The 23530-nt window shown below is 41.8% G+C and overlaps 1 protein-coding gene across 2 annotated transcripts in view; it reads left to right on the forward strand.

Annotated features, from left to right (window-relative positions):
• Positions 1 to 23069, forward strand: part of LOC136875696 (QRFP-like peptide receptor) — a 146513-nt gene extending 123444 nt beyond the window's left edge. For both annotated transcript variants that reach the window (XM_067149254.2, XM_067149255.2), the window contains 3 exons: positions 1175 to 1335; positions 13304 to 13444; positions 22348 to 23069. In XM_067149254.2, coding sequence (XP_067005355.2) covers positions 1175 to 1335; positions 13304 to 13444; positions 22348 to 22387 — 342 coding nt within the window. In that variant the 3' untranslated portion in view covers positions 22388 to 23069. The remainder of the gene's footprint in view (positions 1 to 1174; positions 1336 to 13303; positions 13445 to 22347) is intronic.
• Positions 23070 to 23530: the final 461 nt, after the last annotated feature.

The following is a 23530-nucleotide window of genomic DNA, read 5'->3' on the forward strand; positions in this document are numbered from 1 at the left end:
ACCAAGCAGTCGGACGCATTTGTCATTTAATGTATTCCGGATTAATTCTCCAGTGAGTTCTTTCAGACCATGTAATTCAGTGTTTGGAATATAATTGAGTATTTTCTGAGCTATGTTTCTGTAAAATTACTTCTGATTGGAACGTACATTGAGAGAGTGAAGAAGTTTAAATACCAAGGGATCTGTTTGAGTTAAATTTGGGTCGAATCAGTCGAAATCAAATGTCGAACAGAAAAGGCGCGAAATGCCTTTCTCAAGATTAATTGTATTCTGAAAAATCACCATTTGAACATCCAGACTAAAGTTAGATTGGTGAAATGTGCATCTTCACAGCCTTGCTATACGGTGAAGAAACGTGGACACTGACTTCAACCACTACCAAAAAAAAAAAGTGTTCGAGATGTGGGTCTAACAAACCATGAACTATTGCGGAGACTCAAGAAAGATGTAGAAATTATTAAAACTGAGAAGAAAATAAAAATTAAATAGGACACAGAATGAGACATTCCGAGAGTTTGGACTCCTTCAGTTAATACTTGAAAGGAAAATAGCTGGCAGTTGTGGGCATGGAAGATCTCGGATGACCTGGCTAAAAAATGAGGAGATTTGGTTCAGTCCTTCATCGACAGAAGGGGCTGCCTGGTCGAGGCGGTAAAGGCGTGCTCGGTTCGCCCGGAAGGACCTGGGTTTGAATCCCCGTTAGGAAGTCGTAAAATTTAAGAAACGAGATTTCCACTTCCGGAGGTGCATATGGCCCTGAGGTTCACTTAGCCTACACCAAAAATGAGTACCAGGTTAATTCCTCGGGGCAAAGGCGGCCGGGCCTAGAGCTAACCACTCTATCCCATCACGTGCCAAGGTTAACAATGGTGGAAGCCTTTACCTTCCACTCCTCCAAGGGCCTTCATGGCCTGTACGGAGGTGACTTTGCTTTTTGCTTTGCTTTTCATCGACAGAACTACTTCAAACAGCAGTCAACAAAAGTGAAATTGCCGTGTGTACCACAGATCGGTACTCTAGGAATAAGAATAACAATATCCTAACTAGTTTAATTTGCCCACTATCTTATTAACAGTCAAATAATGTTGTACTATTCATTGAATATATCGTAAATGTTTCCAATATATTGCACCCTAACTCTTTTGTTTTACTGATTATTTGCTGCGTGTCTCAGGTGATAAAGATGCTGGTCACCGTGGTGGTGCTCTTCGTGATCTGTTGGGCTCCTCTGTTGGTCTACAACGTACTCAAAGCTTACGACGTGATCCCTAGCCAAGCTCCTGGACCAGTGAAGCATATGGGCGCCGCCTTCCACCTCATGGCCTACTTCAACAGGTGAGATCTCATTTATATCACAATGGCAGAAGGATATGGTCGGTAAGACGGTACGACTGTTAAAAATAGAATCACCCTGTAGATGGTGGCGGTAGAATAACAGTAACGGTATCCCCTGCCTGTCGTAAGCGGCGACCAAAAGGGTCCCCAGGGACTCTAAACTTGGGGAGTGCGGGTTGGCGAATACGGGGCCCTTAGCTGAGTCCTGCCATTGCTTCCACTTACTGATGCCAGGCTCGTCAATTTCGTCTATCCCATCCGACCTCCCTTGGTCAACACTTGATCTTTTCCAACCCCGACGGTATCGGATATTTGAGGCCTAGAGAGTCTTTCATTTGCATGCCCTTCGTGGCCCCTGCCTTCCATTGGCCGATACCTTTATTTTTTGAAGTGTAGGGCAGAATAAAGGCTTGGTTTCTCAGAACTGACGCATGCGAGGTGCGAGGTGCGAGGCCGACGTTGCGTACTTTCATCCCAATGACGCTGCGAGGCTCGTGGTTTCCCAGGCTGCGAAGCGGATCAGTCGCCGAGCACATGTCTCGCAGCCTGTGTGCTACTGTTGGAAGAGGAAGCGGATTATGTGTCAGTACTGGAGGGTTTTCTTCACCCCTATAGCAGTATCAATGGAAACTGTTGATGATCTTGTGATGTCAGCCTGTATCGTCCACAACCTTCTCCGAAATGAGCGAATTCCTTGCCCAAATTAACACTTTATTGGCTATTTGGAATTAACAGAAGAAAACATGATTACTCTGGCAGCTGACAACGGAGGTAATTCTATACATGATGCTTTCATGATAAGAGACAGCTTCAAGAAATATTTTTGTAGCAGGGAGAGAGAATCGGTATGACAAAGAGAATATGCTAACAGGGTGGAGTGAAAGTTTTCTTTTCTAACGGACAAACATGTATTTGTTTACCTATAGTTTACTTTTTCTGTGACCCAATTAGCATAATAACGGAATGAACATCGTTATTAAAATAAAACACGTGCTTTTATTAAATGAACAATACTGAACTCAAATTTTGTAAAATTTGTCTGTGGGTTACTGTAGTCACGTCCTAGTTCGTGAACCATGGGCAACGGCTGAGTGGCCTAGTAAGTGGTCCTGAGAGTCGGGATACCAGTTGCTATGGAATGGGAGTGGGCATCTCGGACATATTCTGAGTCGTGGCCCTCCTTGTGCTCAGGCGGCCAGGACTACACAATTCACCGTTGGTCCATAACCCGTTAGAGGAGAGATCCTCACTTGGACTATGTGCAAGTAGGGCAGCATCCTGCTTCATGAATTTACCGAGCTCAGAACACTTTAAGCAAGCCTCGGACCTATGGGAGTAATGGGGTCCCACTCCCATTTGACAGGCGAGGGACTCCTTGGAAACAACTTGGCGAACGAAATGGAATTCGATGGGGAGCTATCAATATTAATGGGGCTTATGGAAGAAAGAAGGTAGAACTTGCTGAGTCAGCAAAGAGGATGCATCTGGATGTGCTAGGAGTAAGTGATATTCGGGTAAGGGGCGATAACGAGGAAGAGATAGGGGATTATAAAGTGTACTTGACGGGTGTTAGAAAGGGAAGGGCAGAGTCTGGGGTAGGGCTCTTTATCAGGAATACCATTGCACGCAACATAGTTTCTGTTAGGCACGTAGGTGAGCGAATGATGTGGATAGATTTGTCAGTGGGAGGAATTAGGACAAGAATTGTGTCCGTGTATTCACCATGTGAGGGTGCAGATGAGGATGAAGTTGACAAGTTTTACGAAGCATTGAGTGACATCGTGGTCAGGGTCAACAGCAAGGATAGAATAGTGCTAATGGGCGATTTCAATGCGAGAGTTGGGAATAGAACTGAAGGATACGAAAGGGTGATTGGTAAATGTGGGGAAGATATGGAAGCTAATGGGAATGGGAAGCGTTTGCTGGACTTCTGTGCTAGTATGGGTTTAGCTGTTACAAATACATTCTTCAAGCATAAGGCTATTCACCGCTACACATGGGAGGCTAGGGGTACCAGATCCATAATAGACTATATCTTAACAGACTTTGAATTCAGGAAATCTTTTAGGAATGTACGAGTTTTTCGGGGATTTTTCGATGATACAGACCATTATCTGATCTGTAGTGAACTAAGTATCTCTAGGCCTAGGGTAGAGAAAGTGAAATCTGTCTGCAAACGAATAAGGGTAGAAAATCTCCAGGATGAGGAAATTAGACAGAAGTACATGGATATGATTAGTGAGAAGTTTCGAACAGTAGACAGTAAGCAGGTTCAGGATATAGAAAGTGAATGGGTGGCATACAGGGATGCTGTAGTAGAAACAGCAAGGGAATGCCTAGGAACAACTGTGTGTAAAGATGGGAAAAGGCGAACATCTTGGTGGAATGATGAAGTGAGAGCAGCCTGTAAACGTAAAAAGAAGGCTTATCAGAAATGGCTCCAAACAAGGGCCGAGGCAGACAGGGATTTGTACGTAGATGAAAGAAACAGAGCGAAACAAATAGTTGTTGAATCCAAAAAGAAGTCATGGGAAGATTTTAGTAATAACCTGGAAAGGCTAGGTCAAGCAGCAGGGAAACCTTTCTGGACAGTAATAAAGAATCTTAGGAAGGGAGGGAAAAAGGAAATGAACAGTGTTTTGAGTAATTCAGGTGAACTCATAACAGATCCCAGGGAATCACTGGAGAGGTGGAGGGAATATTTTGAACATCTTCTCAATGTAAAAGGAAATCATCATGGTGGTGTTGCAAGCAGTCAAGCTCATGGGGAGGAGGAAAATGATGTTGGTGAAATTATGCTTGACGAAGTGGAAAGGATAGTAAATAAACTCCATTGTCATAAGGCAGCGGGAATAGATGAAATTAGACCTGAAATGGTGAAGTATAGTGGGAAGGCAGGGATGAAATGGCTTCATAGAGTAGTAAAATTAGCGTGGAGTGTTGGTAAGGTACCTTCAGATTGGACAAAAGCAGTAATTGCACCTATCTATAAGCAAGGGAACAGGAAGGATTGCAACAACTATCGAGGTATCTCATTGATTAGTATACCAGGCAAAGTATTCACAGGCATCTTGGAAGGGAGGGTGCGATCAGTCGTTGAGAGGAAGTTGGATGAAAACCAGTGTGGTTTCAGACCACAGAGAGGCTGTCAGGATCAGATTTTCAGTATGCGCCAGGTAATTGAAAAATGCTACGAGAAGAATAGGCAGTTGTGTTTATGTTTCGTAGATCTAGAGAAAGCATATGACAGGGTACCGAGGGAAAAGATGTTCGCTATACTGGGGGACTATGGAATTAAAGGTAGATTATTAAAATCAATCAAAGACATTTATGTTGACAATTGGGCTTCAGTGAGAATTGATGGTAGAATGAGTTTTTGGTTCAGGGTACTTACAGGAGTTAGACAAGGCTGTAATCTTTCACCTTTGCTGTTTGTAGTTTACATGGATCATATGCTGAAAGGTATAAAATGGCAGGGAGGGATTCAGTTAGGTGGAAATGTAGTAAGCAGCCTGTCCTATGCTGACGACTTGGTCTTAATGGCAGGCTGTGCCGAAAGCCTGCAGTCTAACATCTTGGAACTTGAAAATAGGTGCAATGAGTATGGTATGAAAATTAGCCTCTCGAAGACTAAATTGATGTCAGTAGGTAAGAAATCCAACAGAATTGAATGTCAGATTGGTGATACAAAGCTAGAACAGGTCGATAATTTCAAGTATTTAGGTTGTGTGTTCTCCCAGGATGGTAATATAGTAAGTGAGATTGAATCAAGGTGTAGTAAAGCTAATGCAGTGAGCTCGCAGTTGCGATCAGCAGTATTCTGTAAGAAGGAAGTCAGCTCCCAGACAAAACCATCTTTACATCGGTCTGTTTTCAGACCAACTTTGCTTTACGGGAGCGAAAGCTGGGTGGACTCAGGATATCTTATTCATAAGTTAGAAGTAACAGACATGAAAGTAGCAAGAATGATTGCTGGTACAAACAGGTGGGAACAATGGCAGGAGGGTACTCGGAATGAGGAGATAAAGGCTAATTTAGGAATGAACTCGATGGATGAAGCTGTACGCATAAACCGGCTTCGGTGGTGGGGTCATGTGAGGCGAATGGAGGAGGATAGGTTACCTAGGAGAATAATGGACTCTGTTATGGAGGGTAAGAGAAGTAGAGGTAGACCAAGACGACGATGGTTAGACTCTGTTTCTAACGATTTAAAGATAAGAGGTATAGAACTAAATGAGGCCACAACACTAGTTGCAAATCGAGGATTGTGGCGACGTTTAGTAAATTCTCAGAGGCTTGCAGACTGAACGCTGAAAGGCATAACAGTCTATAATGATAATGTATGTAATGTATGTATATATATCGGCATATTTGACATTAAAGTAATGGATTTATTGGTTGATATATCATTTCTAAATCTGTTAATTATTTAATCCTTTGAAACTGAACTCATTATATTTGTTATAAGTAACATCAATAATAATAATAATAATAATAATAATAATAATAATAATAATAATAATAATAATAATAATAATAGAATAATAGACACCCTACCACCGATCCACAGAGGCAGCTACCACATCAATGAAAAAACAAAGAATCCCAAGAACGGAGGTTCCAAATGACAGTAAATAAACATTAATCGTCTGGTACCTCCGTTTTTGGAGTTTCTATTTTTACGAACTCTTTCCTTCTCAAGACCATCGTATAATACATAAAACTAGCAACATTTATTAGCTGTTCTATCCAACTTCAGTGATATCATTTAAGTTGTCTTTCACAACGTTGATTTTGTAGCTCTTGTGTTGTAAGTTATGCAACACTGGGTGTATTCGAACTTCTTTAATCAGTTCCTCCTCCACTTCGTCCGTAAAGCTCATCGTGTTGCTTAAAACAGTAAAAACAAGAACAGAAACAATGTCGCCTCGCACTGCTGTCGCCTCGCACAAATCTGGCCGGACGAATCAGTGCGCGGTGACGCTGCGAGGTCTCTCTGCGAGGTCGCGCACACTGCGCACCGCGCAGCTTGAGAAACCACTTGCATAAGCTCGTGTAGTCTGGATTTGTGCGAGGCGGGCCTCGCACCTCGCACCTCGCATGCGTCGGTTCTGAGAAACCAAGCCTTACACTCCCATCCCCTAGTTTTGGATCGTCAGAAACTGGGGAGAGAGGTATCATTTATTGCAATCCAAATTATTTTGATACTGTGCATGATTTTGTTACAGTTAATTTGTCTATTGCTACCTTAATTGTCCGCCTCTGTGGTGTAGTGGTTAGTGTGGTCAGCTGCCACCCGCAGAGGCCCGGGTTCGATTCCCGGCTCTGCCACGAAATTTGAAAAGTGGTACGAGGGCTGGAACGGGGTCCATTCAGCCTCGGGAGGTCAACTGAGTAGAGTGGGGTTCGATTCCCTCCTCAGCCATCCTAGAAGTGGTTTTCCGTGGTTTCCCACTTCTCCTCCAGGCAAATGCCGGCAAGGTACCTAACTTAAGGCCACGGCCGCTTCCTTCCCTCTTCCTTGTCTATCCCTTCCAAGCTTCCCATCCCCCTACAAGGCCCCTGTTCAGCATAGCAGGTGAGGCCGCCTAGGCGAGGTACTGGTAATCCTCCCCAGTTGTATCCCCGACCCGGACTCTGCCCTTGAGGCGGTAGAGGTGAGATCCCTCGCTGAGTCCGAGGGAAAAACCGACCCTGGAGGGTAAACAGATTACGAACGAACTACCTTAATTGTTACAATTATGCCTACTCACTATTTACACCCGATCTCTAAATTATAGTTTCTAAAATTTTCATTTTTGTCCTAGACTTTAACATTGGTATATAGCCCTATAGTGTAGAACAACTTGTACTTTATCCCTATTAATTCGTGTTAGTGCAAGTATGTATTTGTGACACTCCTCTGAACAGTGTTATCCTTAGCTTACAATATACATTATGGATGAATGAATTGCCTGATTGGATTATATTGGGACGAAGTGTCGTATCCCTTCCATTTGTGCTCTCTGATTAGTGTTATTAGAGGATAGTTGCCCAGTTGTACTTCCTCCTAAAACAATAATCACCTCCACCACCAGTGTTAAAAACAGAGCTACTTATATGCTTGCGGATAAAAGATATCAGGTTGGTCCCGATCCTCTCTAACGAGGAAGATAGAGCAACACGTGATAGCAATCATTGAGAACTACCCTACAAAAAGGATGAGGGTTTTAGTGCCGGGAGTGTCCGAGGACAAGTTCGGCTCGCCAGACGCATGTCTTTTGACTTTACACCCGAAATGGTAGTGAAGGCGACACATACACCCAACCCCCGTGCCAGCGGAATTAACCGATTGTGGTTAAAATTCCCGACCCTGCCAAGAATCAAACCCAAGACCCCTGTGATCAAAGCCCAGCAACCTAACAGTTAGCCATGGATTCGGACGTCCGAAAATGAGTTTATATTGGTCAAAGACTGTTCGAAGCTGCAGGGAAGCCATTTTACGCAAAAAAGATGATGGATTATCTGTTATAGAGCTTCAAAGCAATGCTACACTTTTCATGAAGAATGAATGTCAGCTTAAGCAGCACAACAAGCATGACAATCATCCTAGTAGGCTGGCAGTCTTGTGGGTTTGTTTGCGTTCCAGTTTGGTTAGTGCCTGTTCTCGTTTGATTTGCCCTATTGTCGGAGTAGTGGTTAGTGTGATTAGCTGCCACCCTCGGAGGCCCGGGTTCGATTCCCTGCTCGGTCACGAAATTTGAAAAGTGGTACGAGGACTGGAACGGGGTCCACTCAGCCTCGGGAGGTCAACTGAGTAGAGGTGGGTTCAATTCCCACTTCAGCCATCCTGGAAGTGGTTTTCCGTGGTTTCCCATTTCTTCTCCAGCCAAATGCCGGGATGGTACCTAACTTAAGGCCACGGCCGCTTCCTTCCCTCTTCCTTGTCTATCTCTTCCAATTTTCCCATCCCTCCCGCAAGTCCCCTGTTCAGCATAGCAGGTGAGGCCGCCTGGGCGAGGTACTGGTCATCCTCCCCAGTTGTATTCCCCGACCCAGAGCCTGAAGCTCCAGGACATCGCTCTTCAGGCGGTAGAGGTGGGATTCCTCACTAAGTCCTAAGGAAAAACCGACCCTGGAGGGTAAGCAGATAAAGAAGAAGAAATTTGTATTGGTGAGGATGTCAGTGGCTTAAAGAGAAAAATATTGATTGTGATTGAGTTGATAAGCCAGTTAATGTAGGTACATGGAAAAGAAAATGTCAGCAATCACCATGCAGATTGGAGTGGAAAAGAAGTTTTCCTGTCAAACCCACTTTGGAAAGATACGTAGATTCACAATGAACATTTTATCGTACGTTGCATTTATATTACAGTATATTTGTGTATTCTATTATTTATGTTTTAACAAGTATGTTTTTTCAGCTCCTGAACCAATTTCTAAAGAAAAATTAAAGGCTTTCAATATTACAAAATGTTTGTAGTCAGTCGAATAAAGTTATTATTGATAACTTTCCTCATGCATCTAGAGTTAAGTTAAAGCTAAATCTCAAACCAAAACTATAGGAAAAGATAAACATAAAGCCAAAAAACATCGAGGATTAAAACGGGAGTATTCCTGACGGACGAAAAGTATTTTTGTGACTTTCTTTTAAGTTTTGTGTTCCAGATGCCATTTTAATAATTAGTTACAGTAATAATATTGAGTTTCATTAATTGGGCATGTCACTTTGAAAAAATATGATTTTATAGCAAATTTTACATTTTTTGCACAAAATAGGGATTTTACTGTACGTATATATTTATGGCAAGGGCTTGATATGAATGAAACAGGAAATTTTGAACTTGCTACCAATTGAACTAAATCGTGAAATCAGGATTTTTTTTTATTAATATACAGTCTGATTTTGACTTATCCAAGGTTTTTGATAGTGTGGATCATGGGAGACTACTAATACAAATGAGTGCAATTAGAAAAGACAAATGAGTGACTGAATGGATGGCTACATTTCTAGAAAACAGAATTCAGAGATTTAGAATAGGTGAAGTACAATTTGATCCTGTAATCATTAAGAGGAGAACTCCTCAAGTCAGTATTATTGGAACTTTATGTTTTTCTTATATACAGGGTTATTCACCTAACATGTTACACGGAAATAAATTCTAAACGATTAAAGATATCGGCATTCTGTTTTCATATTCGTAAATGGTACCAAGAGTCTTATAAAATTATGTGCTACTTAGTCTCATGGGGTAATTAATAATCGAGATATTGATATTAACTCCACATTTTTAAATGGAACGGCACAAATTCATACAGCTGGCCTAAAAGTTCAACTACGTACAAGTTCAAATATGCAAGTATTTTCAAAATCGGACAATTACTTTTGATATATATATATATATATATATATATATATATATATGTGTGTGTGTGTGTGTGTGTGTGTGTGTATGTGTGGTACAAAGCGCACCTCGTTATTTCAGGCGACGGAGCAGTGTTACCAGTACTGGATTATTTGGGTCGGGATAGGTTAGACATTAGGAGGCAAACAGCTCGACTTATTATGTGGGATGTTCAGAGCTGACCGTGGTGAGATGACAGCAACACTACTATTTATTTATTTATTCTACACGCATTAATCTCCGCGGAGCTCAAGCGCGACTGTGGTAGCGTGCATTTGGGAGAGCGCAGGTTCGAGTCCTGCCTCGCTCTACCTGAAAGTGATTTTCATGGTGTCCCATGTTCAACACCAAGTGAATGCCGGATAGGTACCTGTGGGATAGGCCACGGCCGACGTCCTTTCCAAACCCTTCCCATTCCCATCCGAGGGAAAAGACGCTAAACTGAGCGCAACTTATTACACATGGATGTCTAAACAAAACAAACAAAACAAAGCAGAATAACTTTAATCTCCCTTTCCCATTGTGTGTTTGCCAGTCACACAATAACGTTGCACACCCAGGGTATGTTACGGTAAATCACATTACGTTCACAGTACATGCCTGGTGTCCGTTCTGTGGCTGAACTCACTACCAGGAAACTACTTGCGCGTCAATATGTCCTTGCCCGACGTCACGCTGTCAGATGCGGCGTGCAAAACCGCGCATGCTGTTCTTATTTATATCTCAAAAAGTAATTGTCTATTTTTGAAAATACTTACATATTTGAACTCGTATGCAGTTGAACTTTTAGGCCAGGTGTGTGAATTTGTTCCATTCCATTGAAAATATAGAGTTAGTATCAATATATCGGGTATTAATCACCCCATGCGACTAAGTAGCACGTTATTTTACGAGATCCTGGATACCATTTAAGAATATGAAAACAGAATGCCGATATCTTTAATGGTTTAGAAGTTATTTACGGGTGTTAGGTGAAAATAACCCTGTATATATATGATATAAGTAAGGAACTGGAATTAGGGATAAGGCATTTTGCGGATGATGCTATACTGCCTACAATATTGTGAGATGGACAGCAGGCAATGGTATGATGGTAAACAGGATTAAACGTCAGGTCATGACTTTCACAAACAGGAAAAGTCCTCTCGGATTTAATTACTGTGTTGATGGTGTGAAAGTTTCTCATAGGGATCATTTTACATACCTACGTGTTATTATAAAGAAAGACATTGTTGTGAGGCTATTTAGCGGTTGTAGGAAGAATGAAAAGCGAAGGCATATACGAGTCTAGTAAGACCACAATTAGAGTACAGTATGTTTCCAACGTATAGGACCCTCGCCAGGATTACTTGATTCGAAAAAGTTAAAAAAATAAATGAAGAAAAGAATCTCGATTTGTTCTGTGCATTTTCCAACAAAAGAGTAGTGTTACCAAAATTCTACAAAGACTCTTAAGTAAGGAGACGAACTGCTCGACTAGGCGGTACCTTCAGAGATGTCAGTGGATAGGTGACGAGGAATTACATTAGTAGACGAATAAGAATGAGCAGTGATTTTAAAACATGAAAAATCACAATATGAAGATAAAGCTGGAATTCAAGAGGACAAATTTCGGTAAATATTCGTTTGTAGGAAGAGGAGATGATTTATCAAGGGAGGTGTTCAATACATTCCCTAGTTCTTCGAAATTACACTGGCGAAATAAAATATCCAAGCACCTTGAAATAAGGAATGTAGAATACGGGACACTTCCGGCACTAAAAGCCATACGCCATTTCATTTCATCAGAGAGAAAATATGGAAGGGGTCCGACACTTCGAAAAATGAAGGTGTTGGCCAAAGGGAGACAAGAGCCATGAAGGGTGTGAGAATGAAAGACTCCTTAGGCCTCGAGTGTTCTAATACCGTCGGGGTCGGAAAAGAACAAGAGTTGACCAAGGGAGGTCGGGTAGGATAGATGAAAGTGAGGAGCCTGGCCTAAGTACGTGGAAGCAATGCCAGGACTCAGCTAAGAGCCCCGTGGTCGCCAACCCACACTTCAAAGTTCAGAGCCGTGGGTCTTCTGTTAGTCGCCTTTTACGACAAGCAAGGGATACCGTGGGTGTTATTCTACCGCCCCCACCCACAGCGGGACATACAGGTGGAACGCAGGCGCTCACCTGGCCTGCTTCTAACCACACACGGCCATCACTGGCACCAACGCAGGACCGGCTTTCATTGGAATACACAACGGTCCTCCACTCCATCCTACAATGAGCTCTCGCTTGACACCACTGAAGTCGCAGGCTACAGTGGTTTGGAGTAAGTGGAATGCACGCTGCAGGGCGTCTGGCTCGAAGGTGTCCTTCAAGTAACCGATTTCGAACAGTTCTTTGCGTCACTGTGGTGCCAACTGCAAACGCAGTCCATTGCACCACAGCCATACGCCGAATACGGCGGTCCGGTCCTCCCTCTCTGTGGTGCCACGGGGATGTTCGGAGCCCGGTCTTCTTGCGAGCGTACCTTCTCGTGACCACTGCCGCCAGCACGCAAGCACAGTGGAGACATTCCTGCCAAGTCGTTCTGGAATAGCGCGGAAGGAAAATCCACCTTCACGTAGCCTCATTATAATGCCTCGTTCAACACCAGGGAACTGCTGATACTGGCCTATTCGTCGTCGTAAAGGCAAACTTGACCCACTCACAGTCACTCCGTCCAATCTCACAGGTAACTAACGCTCTCGCACAGTACAGCCCGTATTTAAAGCAAACCTGATATGCAAGGTTATGGGGTCGTTAGTAGCGCCTCGCATATTCGATTTGCGGGAAATTTGAATCAACGTCGTCTTTCAGATGTATAAACACGCCTGCCAATGTTCGTTAATCTAGCACAATCCCTTCTTGGTGTTTGGATATGTTTTTTCCGCCAGTATATTTAAAAACGACTAGGTAAACTATTGATAGGGAATCTGCCACGTGGTCACCAGAATCAAATGAAGGTCAGTGATATATAAGGTTGTATTCCTCCAATACAATCCCTAATTGCATTAAAATTTTATACCACGTGTAAATGTGATAGATAGATAGATAGATAGATAGATAGATAGATAGATAGATAGATAGATAGATAGATAGATAGATAGATAGATAGATAGATAGATTGATTGATTGATTGATTGATTGATTGATTGATTGATTGATTGATTGATTGATTGATTGATTGATTGATTGATTGATTGATTGATTGATTGATTGATTGATTGATTGAAATAGCCTGACAAAGTGCGGAACAGCAGATCATGTTCCAATTGAAGATGCACTGTGCCAGCTCATTCAGAAGCTTGGTTTCATTCTGCGAACACGGCTTCGTAGTATTGTTAACAATATTGTAGTTATTCATTATTTTAATTGTTTAACAAGGGAAAACGTAGCTTTCTGAAGAATATCATATGCTAGTGAGTCACGAGTAGATAGATCCAAAAAGTACAACCCGCTGTTGACGATTATTATTAATAATATTATTTACATGTTGTTTCTTTATAATAAAAATGATCGCCCAAATATACTTTAATTACATTGTCTGATGGTCCTTTCGTTTTATTTCAGCTGCATCAATCCCATTGTGTACGGCTTTATGTCCAAGAATTTTCGTAAGAGTTTCTACAAGGCTCTTTGTCAGTGCTGTCCACGACCTAATTTTAAGAACCGCTGCCCATCTATCTCACAAACCAGGACAACCTCCCTCAGGTACGTAATATCCTCACTCTCTTCTACTTCAGAAATTATAAGGTTGCCAATTTAGAGTTAAACTTTCTGAATATTCCGTGTGTACTTCACAACAAAGAGTCATCCGCTCTACTTCTGATATGTTACGTCAATAGGTAAGTCAGATATTTTTCTCGGTTCTGGGTTTTAATACAAATGTTATCGGCAGCTGAAGGAAAATTGTACCGTTTACTATTATTAAAATTCTACGGAAAATTAGCGAAATGGTAGATTTACCAAGATTATTTCGGGTGAATTGTTCTGACTATCCATTACTAGTAAGCACCAAGCAAGATTTCTCTCCAGGATGCTTTTAGCCCTCAAATCAGCCTTAACTTCAGTAATAATAATTCATAAGTTTGCCGCGCAAACAGAGTGATTTTTATTCGGGATATTTATTTTCAATTTAAATATTGAACAGATTGCACCCTATCCTGCAATTTCAAACTACGCTAATTTGTAAGAAACAACTGAGTTCAACATTGACCAAATTCTCCCTCCTTCGCTCTGTTTTCAGGCTATGCTGTACGGAAGCGAAAGCTGGATGAGCTCAAGAATCATATTGGTAAACTGGAGGTAACAACCATGAAAATGGGTATCATTATTATTATTGGTAAAATCCGGAGCAAGCAATGAAAAGTGACTATTTTAATGTAAAGGAAATGGGTAAGTTTGGTGTGTACGTGTTGTGGTAGGACGTTCATATTCACAGGCCTGGCCGACATAGATCGCGACGATATTACTGAGAATGTGATCCCTCAAAACCCAAATCAAGTATCTAATTAGGCCCCCACCCCTGCAAACACATAGTCGCACCCCCGACCTTTACCAGTCCAAACGTCAGGGCCACCTCGGTGGGTTGAGTAGCTGAGACCCTAACAACCAAGATTACACCCTCCCCTCTTAAATAATGCATGTCCTTAACTACTCTCAGGCATCCCAGTCCCTCGTGAGACAGAACCAACTTCTCATCAAACCTATTCGCTTACTAAGTTCACTTCAACTTCGCAACACTTAAATCACATCACTCATCTCCACACATTCTCTCTCCAGCTCTTTCTCTCTATGTCACTACGGATACACTGGAAAGTCAGGATCCACCAGTAGTAACTACGGCCTTATTTTAAATAATTGTCGCAAATATTAAATAGATACAACTCCAAGTTTGAGAATAAAGTTGCTTAATCAACTTAGATGCACCAAGCAAAGAAATACCCAGCAGTAGAACTGGGTCATAAGACCTTATTTGGTCGACGGTCCTACAATAGTGTCGCTACGCTCTCAGATCGTAGAGAGTATGAGGACATCAAGGGTCGTATTCCAGAACAAGACTTTGTACCCACCAATGTCGCCATTTTCCAATTCAAAGTTGAGACTTTGTGGAACGTAGACTTTGGCCGAGCCTTCGCTTCAAAGTTACCAATGGCCCGTACTTTGACTTCACAAAGTCGACTCTAGAGGATAATGCAATGGCGAGCATTCTAAACACAATCCAGGCTTTGAATATATCCAGGAGATTATCCTAGCCCCACATTCTCCTCGTCGAGTTATACGAGATGCACAAAACCCGACTGAGTACTTCAGGGATAACGAATTCAAAATTAGATACAGATTCGATAAATTAATTGTATTTTAGACACCTTCGCGATGTTTGAAGGAATATAAAAGGGGACTACCTATTCCTCCAACACAACCCCTAATTGCTTTAAAATTTTATACCACGTGTAAATGTGAATTAATAGACTTACAGTATTAATTTATTATTTATTGTAACGTAACTTATTAAGGTTATGTCAAATGAATAAGCGCACTCTTCTACTGTAGTTATAGGCCTAATTTATTATTTTGTTAGAGGCAATTTTCAACTAGTTTCTGCTGGCTTACGATGTGTAAACCAGCCGAATGTCAGAAGAATAATTAGAAGGGTTTTAAGTTTCACGAGCTGAAAATCTGTTTATTTTCTGGTATGGTTGAAAAAGGGAACACGAAAAACTACGTTACGCTAGGTCTCATCAGAAATAACTAAAAATGCTTGACAGAAGCTGCTCTTCTCTTTGTCTCTATTATTATTACTAACAGTACCATTGCCAACCTCAAATACAGTTCATAAAATCTTGAATTTGCGAAGTCTTCTTCAGTCAAAGTCGACTTTGAAGAAAGTAGCGTCTATGAAACTGACTTAGAGAAAAATTAGACTTTCCTATCAAAGTAGACTTTGTGAAGTATTCGCTCAAAGCCTTGTTCTTGAATACGACCACTCAAGAAAGCCTCGGTTTCACTTAACCTAGTCAGAACTAACTGAAGTTTGACCCTCAGATAAAGACTAGCTACAACTATTAGAGCTGAATACATACATCAAGATCTAATACGATGAACGTAAGCTTGGACCGTGTACACATGGTGGTATTTGACCATGATTACAATACGCTTTGTTTAGAATATGCTGGGCATGTCTCCAGACGGTAGAGTTTATCTTGTTGCTTGAATTCGTGCATTCATTAACTATTACTTACTCTCTTTTTCTTCGACTAGTTCTTCTCCTTCTTCTTCTGCTTCTTGCTGGAGCGTATGCTCCCTCATTGTGGGCACTCCCAATTATCACTCAGAGTCGGCTCTTCTTATCCGAAGAGAGTATTATTTCTGCTTCTGTATCTGGGCAACGGAGATGTCGTCATTTCTCAATATACGAGTATTATCAGGTATTCTCGATCGTGGTGTTCTTGGGCGTCGTGCGCTCTGCGATGGTTGGAGCTTTATATACGGGATGATCTCACCGTTTGATGTACCCGTACCAGGGGAGTTAGTTCTCCTCCACTTCCTCACGGATAGCGGTGATACCGAGCGATCCTCGCAGGCGATTTATCACGCAATTCGTCCAGTCAGAGCAACACCCGCAGACAACAACAGCATTCACATCACCTTGGCGTACATTTGGTGATGTTTTTCTTTTGATTTGCCCATCATTGAGAGTCATACACAAGAGCAGGTCTGACAAACATTTGCAGACTTTACCTTTAAGCTTTCTGGGCATCGGTCTGTCGCCCAAGACATCTGTCAGCGGTCGCCAATTTCATCCAGTTTCTACTGATATGGTGCTAGACATCGTCGCCGATTGTGGCATCGGAGGTGATGAAAGAGCTCAGATAGTTGAACCTGTATCATCATTATCAGTGCTTCGCCGGCCAGGAAGAAAACGTTGTGCGAACCAAACAGCTCCGGTCCTGTAGAGTTGTAGAACACGTGTTCTGTCTTCTTACCGTAAGATTACTCGACGTCTCCACGTTCCGGAGACAGCCCGCGATTTAATTACTTGCCCCCAGAAATCCTCAGATTTTGAGTGTTCATTATTAGTATGGTTTTATGTACACAATGACATACTATCATATTTTCATTCGTAATTTTTATGAAAATACACGAGCAGAATTAATAGTGACCCTTCAACATGCTTTGTTTACCGCTTGCACTCATGTGCAATATGCTTTATGGGTACATGTTAATGTTAGGTAAGTACTTAATACTTAAGTGTTAATAGGATAAGGAATGATCTTCATTGCAGTAATCGCATCAACAGGATTGTAAATAAAGATTACAGATCTCTTCACATGGTTATGAGGGTACTTAAGGGTTATATTAAGGATGTGAAGGAGAGGACGTATACGTCGCTGATCAGGCCCAAATTAGAGCATGATTCATGTGTACGGACCCACACCAAGATTACTTGACACGAGATCTGTGAAAGATCCAAAAGAAAGGATCACGATTTGTTCTTCGTGATTTCCGACAAAGGAGTAGTGTTACGAAAATATTGCAAACTTTGGGCTGGGGAGACTTGGCAGAAAGTCGTCTGCGAGGTTAAGCCAGTACATGAAGTCAGCGTTAGGTTGTGACGTAATGTGAGGTTAAGCATGCACTCTTAACCAGCTCATCTCGGCGGATGAGGCCTCCTCCTGGGCGCCAACGGAGGCGGAGGCCACCGAAAAATCCGATTTCTACTCCTCATGACATTCATAGATCTAGAAAGCGCATTCAATAATGTTAATTGGACCAAGCTATTTGAGATTCTGGAGGTGATCGGAATCAGATACCGAGAAAGAATCGATTATCTACAATCTGTACAAAAATCAGTCCGCAGTGATAACAGTCGAGGATCATGATAATGTTTTATAGAACAGGCAATAAAGGGAAGCAAAGAGGAAATTAAAACTCTTAGATTTGCCGATGATATTGTTATTTTCTGTGAGTCTGCAGATGATCTGGAGAAACTGCTTAATGGAAGGGACACAGTCTCGGAGAAGGAGACAAGACGGAAATAAATACATCGAGTGGCCAAAAATCACGGGAAGGGGTGTCCCATTAGAAAATGTACCGTGTATAACACGTGAGCGTTGCGGCTAGCTGCGGCGTTGCTGAGCAGTCTGTCTCAGAGACCAGTGTCGTGAAGAAGGCAAAACGTCGCGAGTTAACCGACTTTGAACGTGGGAAGATCATCGGCGAATGGTTCATAGCGTTGCGGAGGCTACACGTGAATTTGGGCTTACGAGGTCAACAGTGTCAAGGGTGGATCTTCAATATCGCGTAAACAACCGCACGGCAAGACCACAGGTGTTTAACGAACGGACATCACGTCACCTCCGCAGAAACTTACAGTACGCTTGACGAGTACTGTGATTCAGATCACTGCCCAGTTGAACGCTGGGAGTCAGGAACCCATTTCTAGAGGACTATAAGGCGGCAACTGCACCGCATATTATTCAGCAGCCGACGACCAACTCATGTCTCTTTGCTGACACCTCAACACAGAGCTCAACGACGTGCATGGACCCGCGAACATCGGCAATGGACCTTAGAACAGTGGCGGCGTGTGGTATGGTACGACGAATCCCGTTTCCAGTTGTATCGAGCTGATGGGCGCGTGAGAGTGTGGCGTAAGACCCATGAAGCTATGGATCCTGTATGTCAACAAGGTGGTGTTCAGGCGGAAGGTAGCTCGGTTCTGGTCTAGGCGGCGTTCTCATGGTCGTAATTAGACCCCATTGTCCGCTGCAGGGAGAGCTGACAGGAGCATGTTATATGGACATTCTTTCAGAGAACCTGCATCCCTTTCTCACCATAGATTACCCTGATGGGGATGCCATGTTTCAACAGGGCAATGTGCCATGTTACCGCTCTGTGGTGGCACGCAAGTGATTGGAGGGCACTCTATTGAAGTGGTGACCATGGATTGGCCCTCCAGGTCCCCTATCTTAATCCAATCGAGCATTTATGAGATGCCTTCGATGCTGGTGTGCTCTCCATGAAACCCGCCCCACTATACACAAGACCACTTGTAGGTAACAGTGCAAGATGCGTGGGTCCAGATCCGTCCAGAACGTTTTCAACACTATGTAGATTAGATGCCTTGCCGTATTACTGCCATTTAGAGGGCTCACGAAGGAGCAACTCGTTCTTAACTTCTCATTTAATGTCTTCCCATGATTTTTGGCCACTCACTGTAGATCCAAAGCAAAAGTAATGGAGTGCAGTTGAACGAAGTCTTGTGGTGCAGGAAACATTGGATTAGGAAATGAAGTCTTATATTAAGTAGATGAAAATGTTCACTTGATTAGAAGAATGACTAATTATGGCAGAAGTAAGCAGAACATCAAACGCAGATTAGCGCAAGCAAGGATGACCTTTCTTAAGAAAAGAATTATGCTCCCTTGGGACACAGTTATAGTAATTAGAAAGATATTTATCAACATTTTTGTCCGGGAGTGGCACTGTATAGAATTGAAACATGGACAATAACTAGTTCAGATGTGGTGGAGGTGGTGATTATTTTAGTAGGAAGTACAACTGGGCAATCATCCTCTGTAAAAACTAATCCGAGAGAAAAATGGTATGGGTCAGACACTTCGAAAAATAAAGGTATCGGCCAAAGAAGTACAAGGGCCATGAAGGGCGTGAAAATGAAAGACTCTGTAGGTAGGCCCCGAATGTTTTAATACCGTCGGGGTAGGAAGAGAATAAGTGGCGAATAGGATAGATGAAAGTGAGGAGCCTGGCACAAGTAACTGAAAGCAATGTTGGCATCAGATAAGGGTTCCGTGGTCGCCAACCAACGCTCCCAAGTTAAAAGACCCTGGGGCCCCTTATGACAGGAAAGGCATGTCATGAATGTTATTCTACACCCCCATCCACAGGGGGGAAACCAGCTCAGAAATTAATAGAACAGAATATTTTGAAATGTGATATTATAGAACAGGGGTGGCCACTAACGTTACTTCTGCGAGCCGCAAATTTAGGAGACAAAAATTGGGAGCATGTTTAGAAAATGGTTTATAAAATGAAGACACGTTTTTCATTTTATAACAAACGAAGGAACATATATTTTCTACACTACACAGGACATTATTTTTCAGGTACACATCAAGGAATGAGATTTTACTTTTGAGAATTGCTTTTTCTGAGTGTTCATTTTTGCCGTTAGTTTTTTGAAATCTGGCTGATAATTGGTAAGCGCAGTTCGCACAATTTCACTTAAATGTTCATCAGTTTGTTCAGATCGATATGTAGATTTAATGAATTTAATCGTTGAGTACAGTGATTCACACACACATAAGTAGTCCCAGAGATTGAAATTAGTCTTTTGGCACACTGTTTTGTTAGTGTGTATTTTTCTTCTGGAACATTCTTCCAAAATTCTATGGTAGAAATGCCACTTCGTTTGAGTCCTTTTAATCCTTCGTCCTCTTGCAGTTCTTGTAGCTCCAACTCTACAATGAAACAGGACTGCCATCGCTCACAACATCAAAAGAAAAAGGATTTTCTAGGAATGATCTCAAATCATTAAATCTGCCATTGATTTCTTCAGCATAGCACACGACTGCCTATACATGAACGCGACTGGCTTTACCTCATGACACTGGCTCACTGACACTCTCTCCCGCTCAAAGCACTATCAAATGGAAGGCGCCGGAACTATCTTCACCTCCCATATCTTACCACTGACCTACAGCGCTAATAACGTTAAGCTGCACATCACTGCTACTGACTGACGCAAGCCGGGAGATGTCGTTAGATTCCATTAATTATATGATTTAATTTAACTCTAAAGTTGGTGTCAAGAGCAGCACAAGACTGACTCAAGAGCCGCATGCGGCTCGCGAGCCTCGTTGTGGCCAGCCCTGTTATAGAAGAATGCTGGAGATGAGAAGGGTAGATCGAATCACGAATGAAGATATGTATGTTCAGTCCGACAGCGATGCCGCTGGTGGGATCCTCAACAGTTCTGCCACCAGCTGTCATAGATGGCCTAGGCATCACTGAAGAGGCGTACTAGGGAAATGAGGAGTGAGGTAGTTTCCTGTTGCTTTCCTCACCGAGCCAGAGTTGCTATTACATATCAGTCTGCCAAGCCCACTGAAATGCATACACCAACCGACCCTATGAGCTATATTTTAACACCGTTCATAGCAGGGACTGGCTGCATAATGATTGGCATTACTAGCATCGCTCATACCTCAGTCACTTTGATATTGTCAAAGCCAAGGATAAGACAGAGACAGATCTATGGAAGTAACAAAATTGCTCTAGCCTATACCAGAAGACATAGTGCACTGTAAACACTAGGTCCTGCCAGCAAAGGCATATATGAAGATATACTGAATCATATTGGTGAGAGGAGAATGATTTGGTGACATTTGACCTGGAGTAGAGCTAGAATGATGGGACATACATTAAGACACCCAGGACTTGCTCAGTTGGTTTTTTATTAAGAGAGATGCAGGTGGTAAGAACGGTAGGGGTATACCAAGGTATGAATATGACAAAGAGATTATAGTAGATATAGGATGAAGCTGTAACGTAAAAATGAAAAGGTTAGCAGAGAATAGGATTGCATGAAGTGGTATATCAAACCAGTCTATGGGCTAATGACTCAAACAGCAAGAAAAAAGAAAGAAAAAACGGAATAGCAGATGTAAGAAAGACTTGCGTATATCTAAAAAGGAGGAATATGAATTTGAAGTAGCTCCGCCTTAAAGAACTGACCTAAAGGTGCATGTGAAGTGACCATTTTATGTTTACTATCTGCTAAATGCTTCCAAACTTGAAATAGCTCATCAGCATTTTCAAATTTAACGCACTTTTGACAGATTTTATAATTTCCAAAAGTTCCATTATTCAGTAACATATCGCTGTAATCAAGAAATAACCTTTGTCTTCATTTAACGCTTTATCACCAGCCACTTCACATAGATAACAAAACTGTATAAGCGGCCTGAGTTGGTCAAGACAACGCCAATGACTGAAGAACATTCAAGAACATCCCCTTCGAAGGGAGAGCGAGTGAGTAAACACTTGCAGTTAAGGTCACCATGATTTTAACTTGTTGCCCCATTGTATCGACATTCTACTTTATGACTTGATTGGTGCAGCATTCTGTTAGTTATCTTTTTTTACCTGGTATATGCATCGCATTGGGCGTCTTCCTCAAGATTTTTGTCTTCAACTTCTTCCTGAATTCAGAATTTCTCCCGTTTGCCCCCTTGCCGACTTCCTAGTATATGACCAAAGAATTGCAGAATTCTCTGGTAACAAGTGGAGGATATCACTTCTTCATATTGAGCTCTGTGATAATTTATCTGTTAGTTCTTTTCCCTCTTCACGATGTCCTTAGCATCCTTCTACATGTAAATCTCGGAAGTTTCAATTCTCTTCAAATCTTCTGTTTTAATAGTCCAAATTTCCTCTCTCTCTCCAAAATCATTGCTTGCGAACGTTAACTTCGTCAATATTAGGCTATGTTCCTTATCGAAACATTAGATACCTCGAAATCTAATGTTCAACCAACATAACTGCTAATATACATCTGTAAATGAAATTAATGTATCTTTATGTTGCAGGCTTGAGAAGAGTACGTCTTTGTCGGCCAGTAGTTCCTGACGTTGGTCACCTGGGCGTTGTTGCATTGAACTGCCTCAAACTTCAACGCCTCGCCGTGGACAAACCTGGAATTGCCCTGAGGATGATCCTAACAGAGAGAAAATAAAAATGATAGCCCTCAAACTGTAGACTGAGGCAATAAAGTGGAGCGTTGGGAGGATGATGATAAATCCCTTGGGGCTCAACTTCAGTACTTCTGCATTACGAAATTGAGTCAAACGAAATAACCCCAATGTTTGAAGGAATTATGTTTATGGAAAAGTAGGAGTCGTCGGGATACTGAAATGTTTAACTGCACGCCTAATGCGTTCTGAGATTTTGTGCTCATATAATATCCATAAATTCCATATCAGCATTGAAGAAACTGTCTCCTGTGCCAAATTTTGATGTCGGTTAACAACGATTCTTATGACTGATAATCCTACTAAATAGATTATGTGCACGTCAACCGGTGTAAATAGGTTTTATTGAACTGTGTGATATACAGTGGCTCAAAAAAGTATTGGTCTATCGAGATATGCTACATGTGAGGAGGAGGAATCGAAGGGAATGATGATAAAAATTGTTATATATTAGATTCCTTGATTATTTATCATCTTGTGTAACATGTACGTTGTAAAAAGAACACAATTCTTCCATGTCCATCTATATATATAAAATAAGAGTTTTGTCTGTACATTGCTCAGAATTTGAAAAGAATGGTATTTCTTTATCGATCATGTCCACAGTAACAAGAAAATGCAGTTTTTACTTTTCCGTAATTTCTGCCTGTCTGTCTGTATGTAGGTATGTATGTACACGCATCACGAGAAAACGGCTGAAGAGAATTTAATAAAAATCGGTATGTAGAGTCGGGGGGTGAGCCGCTACAATCTAGGCTATACGTTATTTTATTCACCCTGAATGAAATGGTAGTTTAGGGGAAGGCCTAAATTTCAATTCTCAAATATTTATATTATTAGTTGTCATATCGATAAATACTACATAACTAAAGTTATGTAAAATTAAATTTCTGATCATTTACGTCTTATGCATTTTTATCGTACCGGCTATGATAACAGAGATATTCATGAATTTGGATTTTTGTTGCTAAGTCCATATCAACGCCGAACCCCGACAAAATGGGTAAACAGAATTTAATGA

The sequence above is a fragment of the Anabrus simplex genome, chromosome 6 (assembly GCF_040414725.1).
Source record: "Anabrus simplex isolate iqAnaSimp1 chromosome 6, ASM4041472v1, whole genome shotgun sequence".
NCBI classification, from domain to species: Eukaryota; Metazoa; Arthropoda; class Insecta; order Orthoptera; family Tettigoniidae; genus Anabrus; species Anabrus simplex.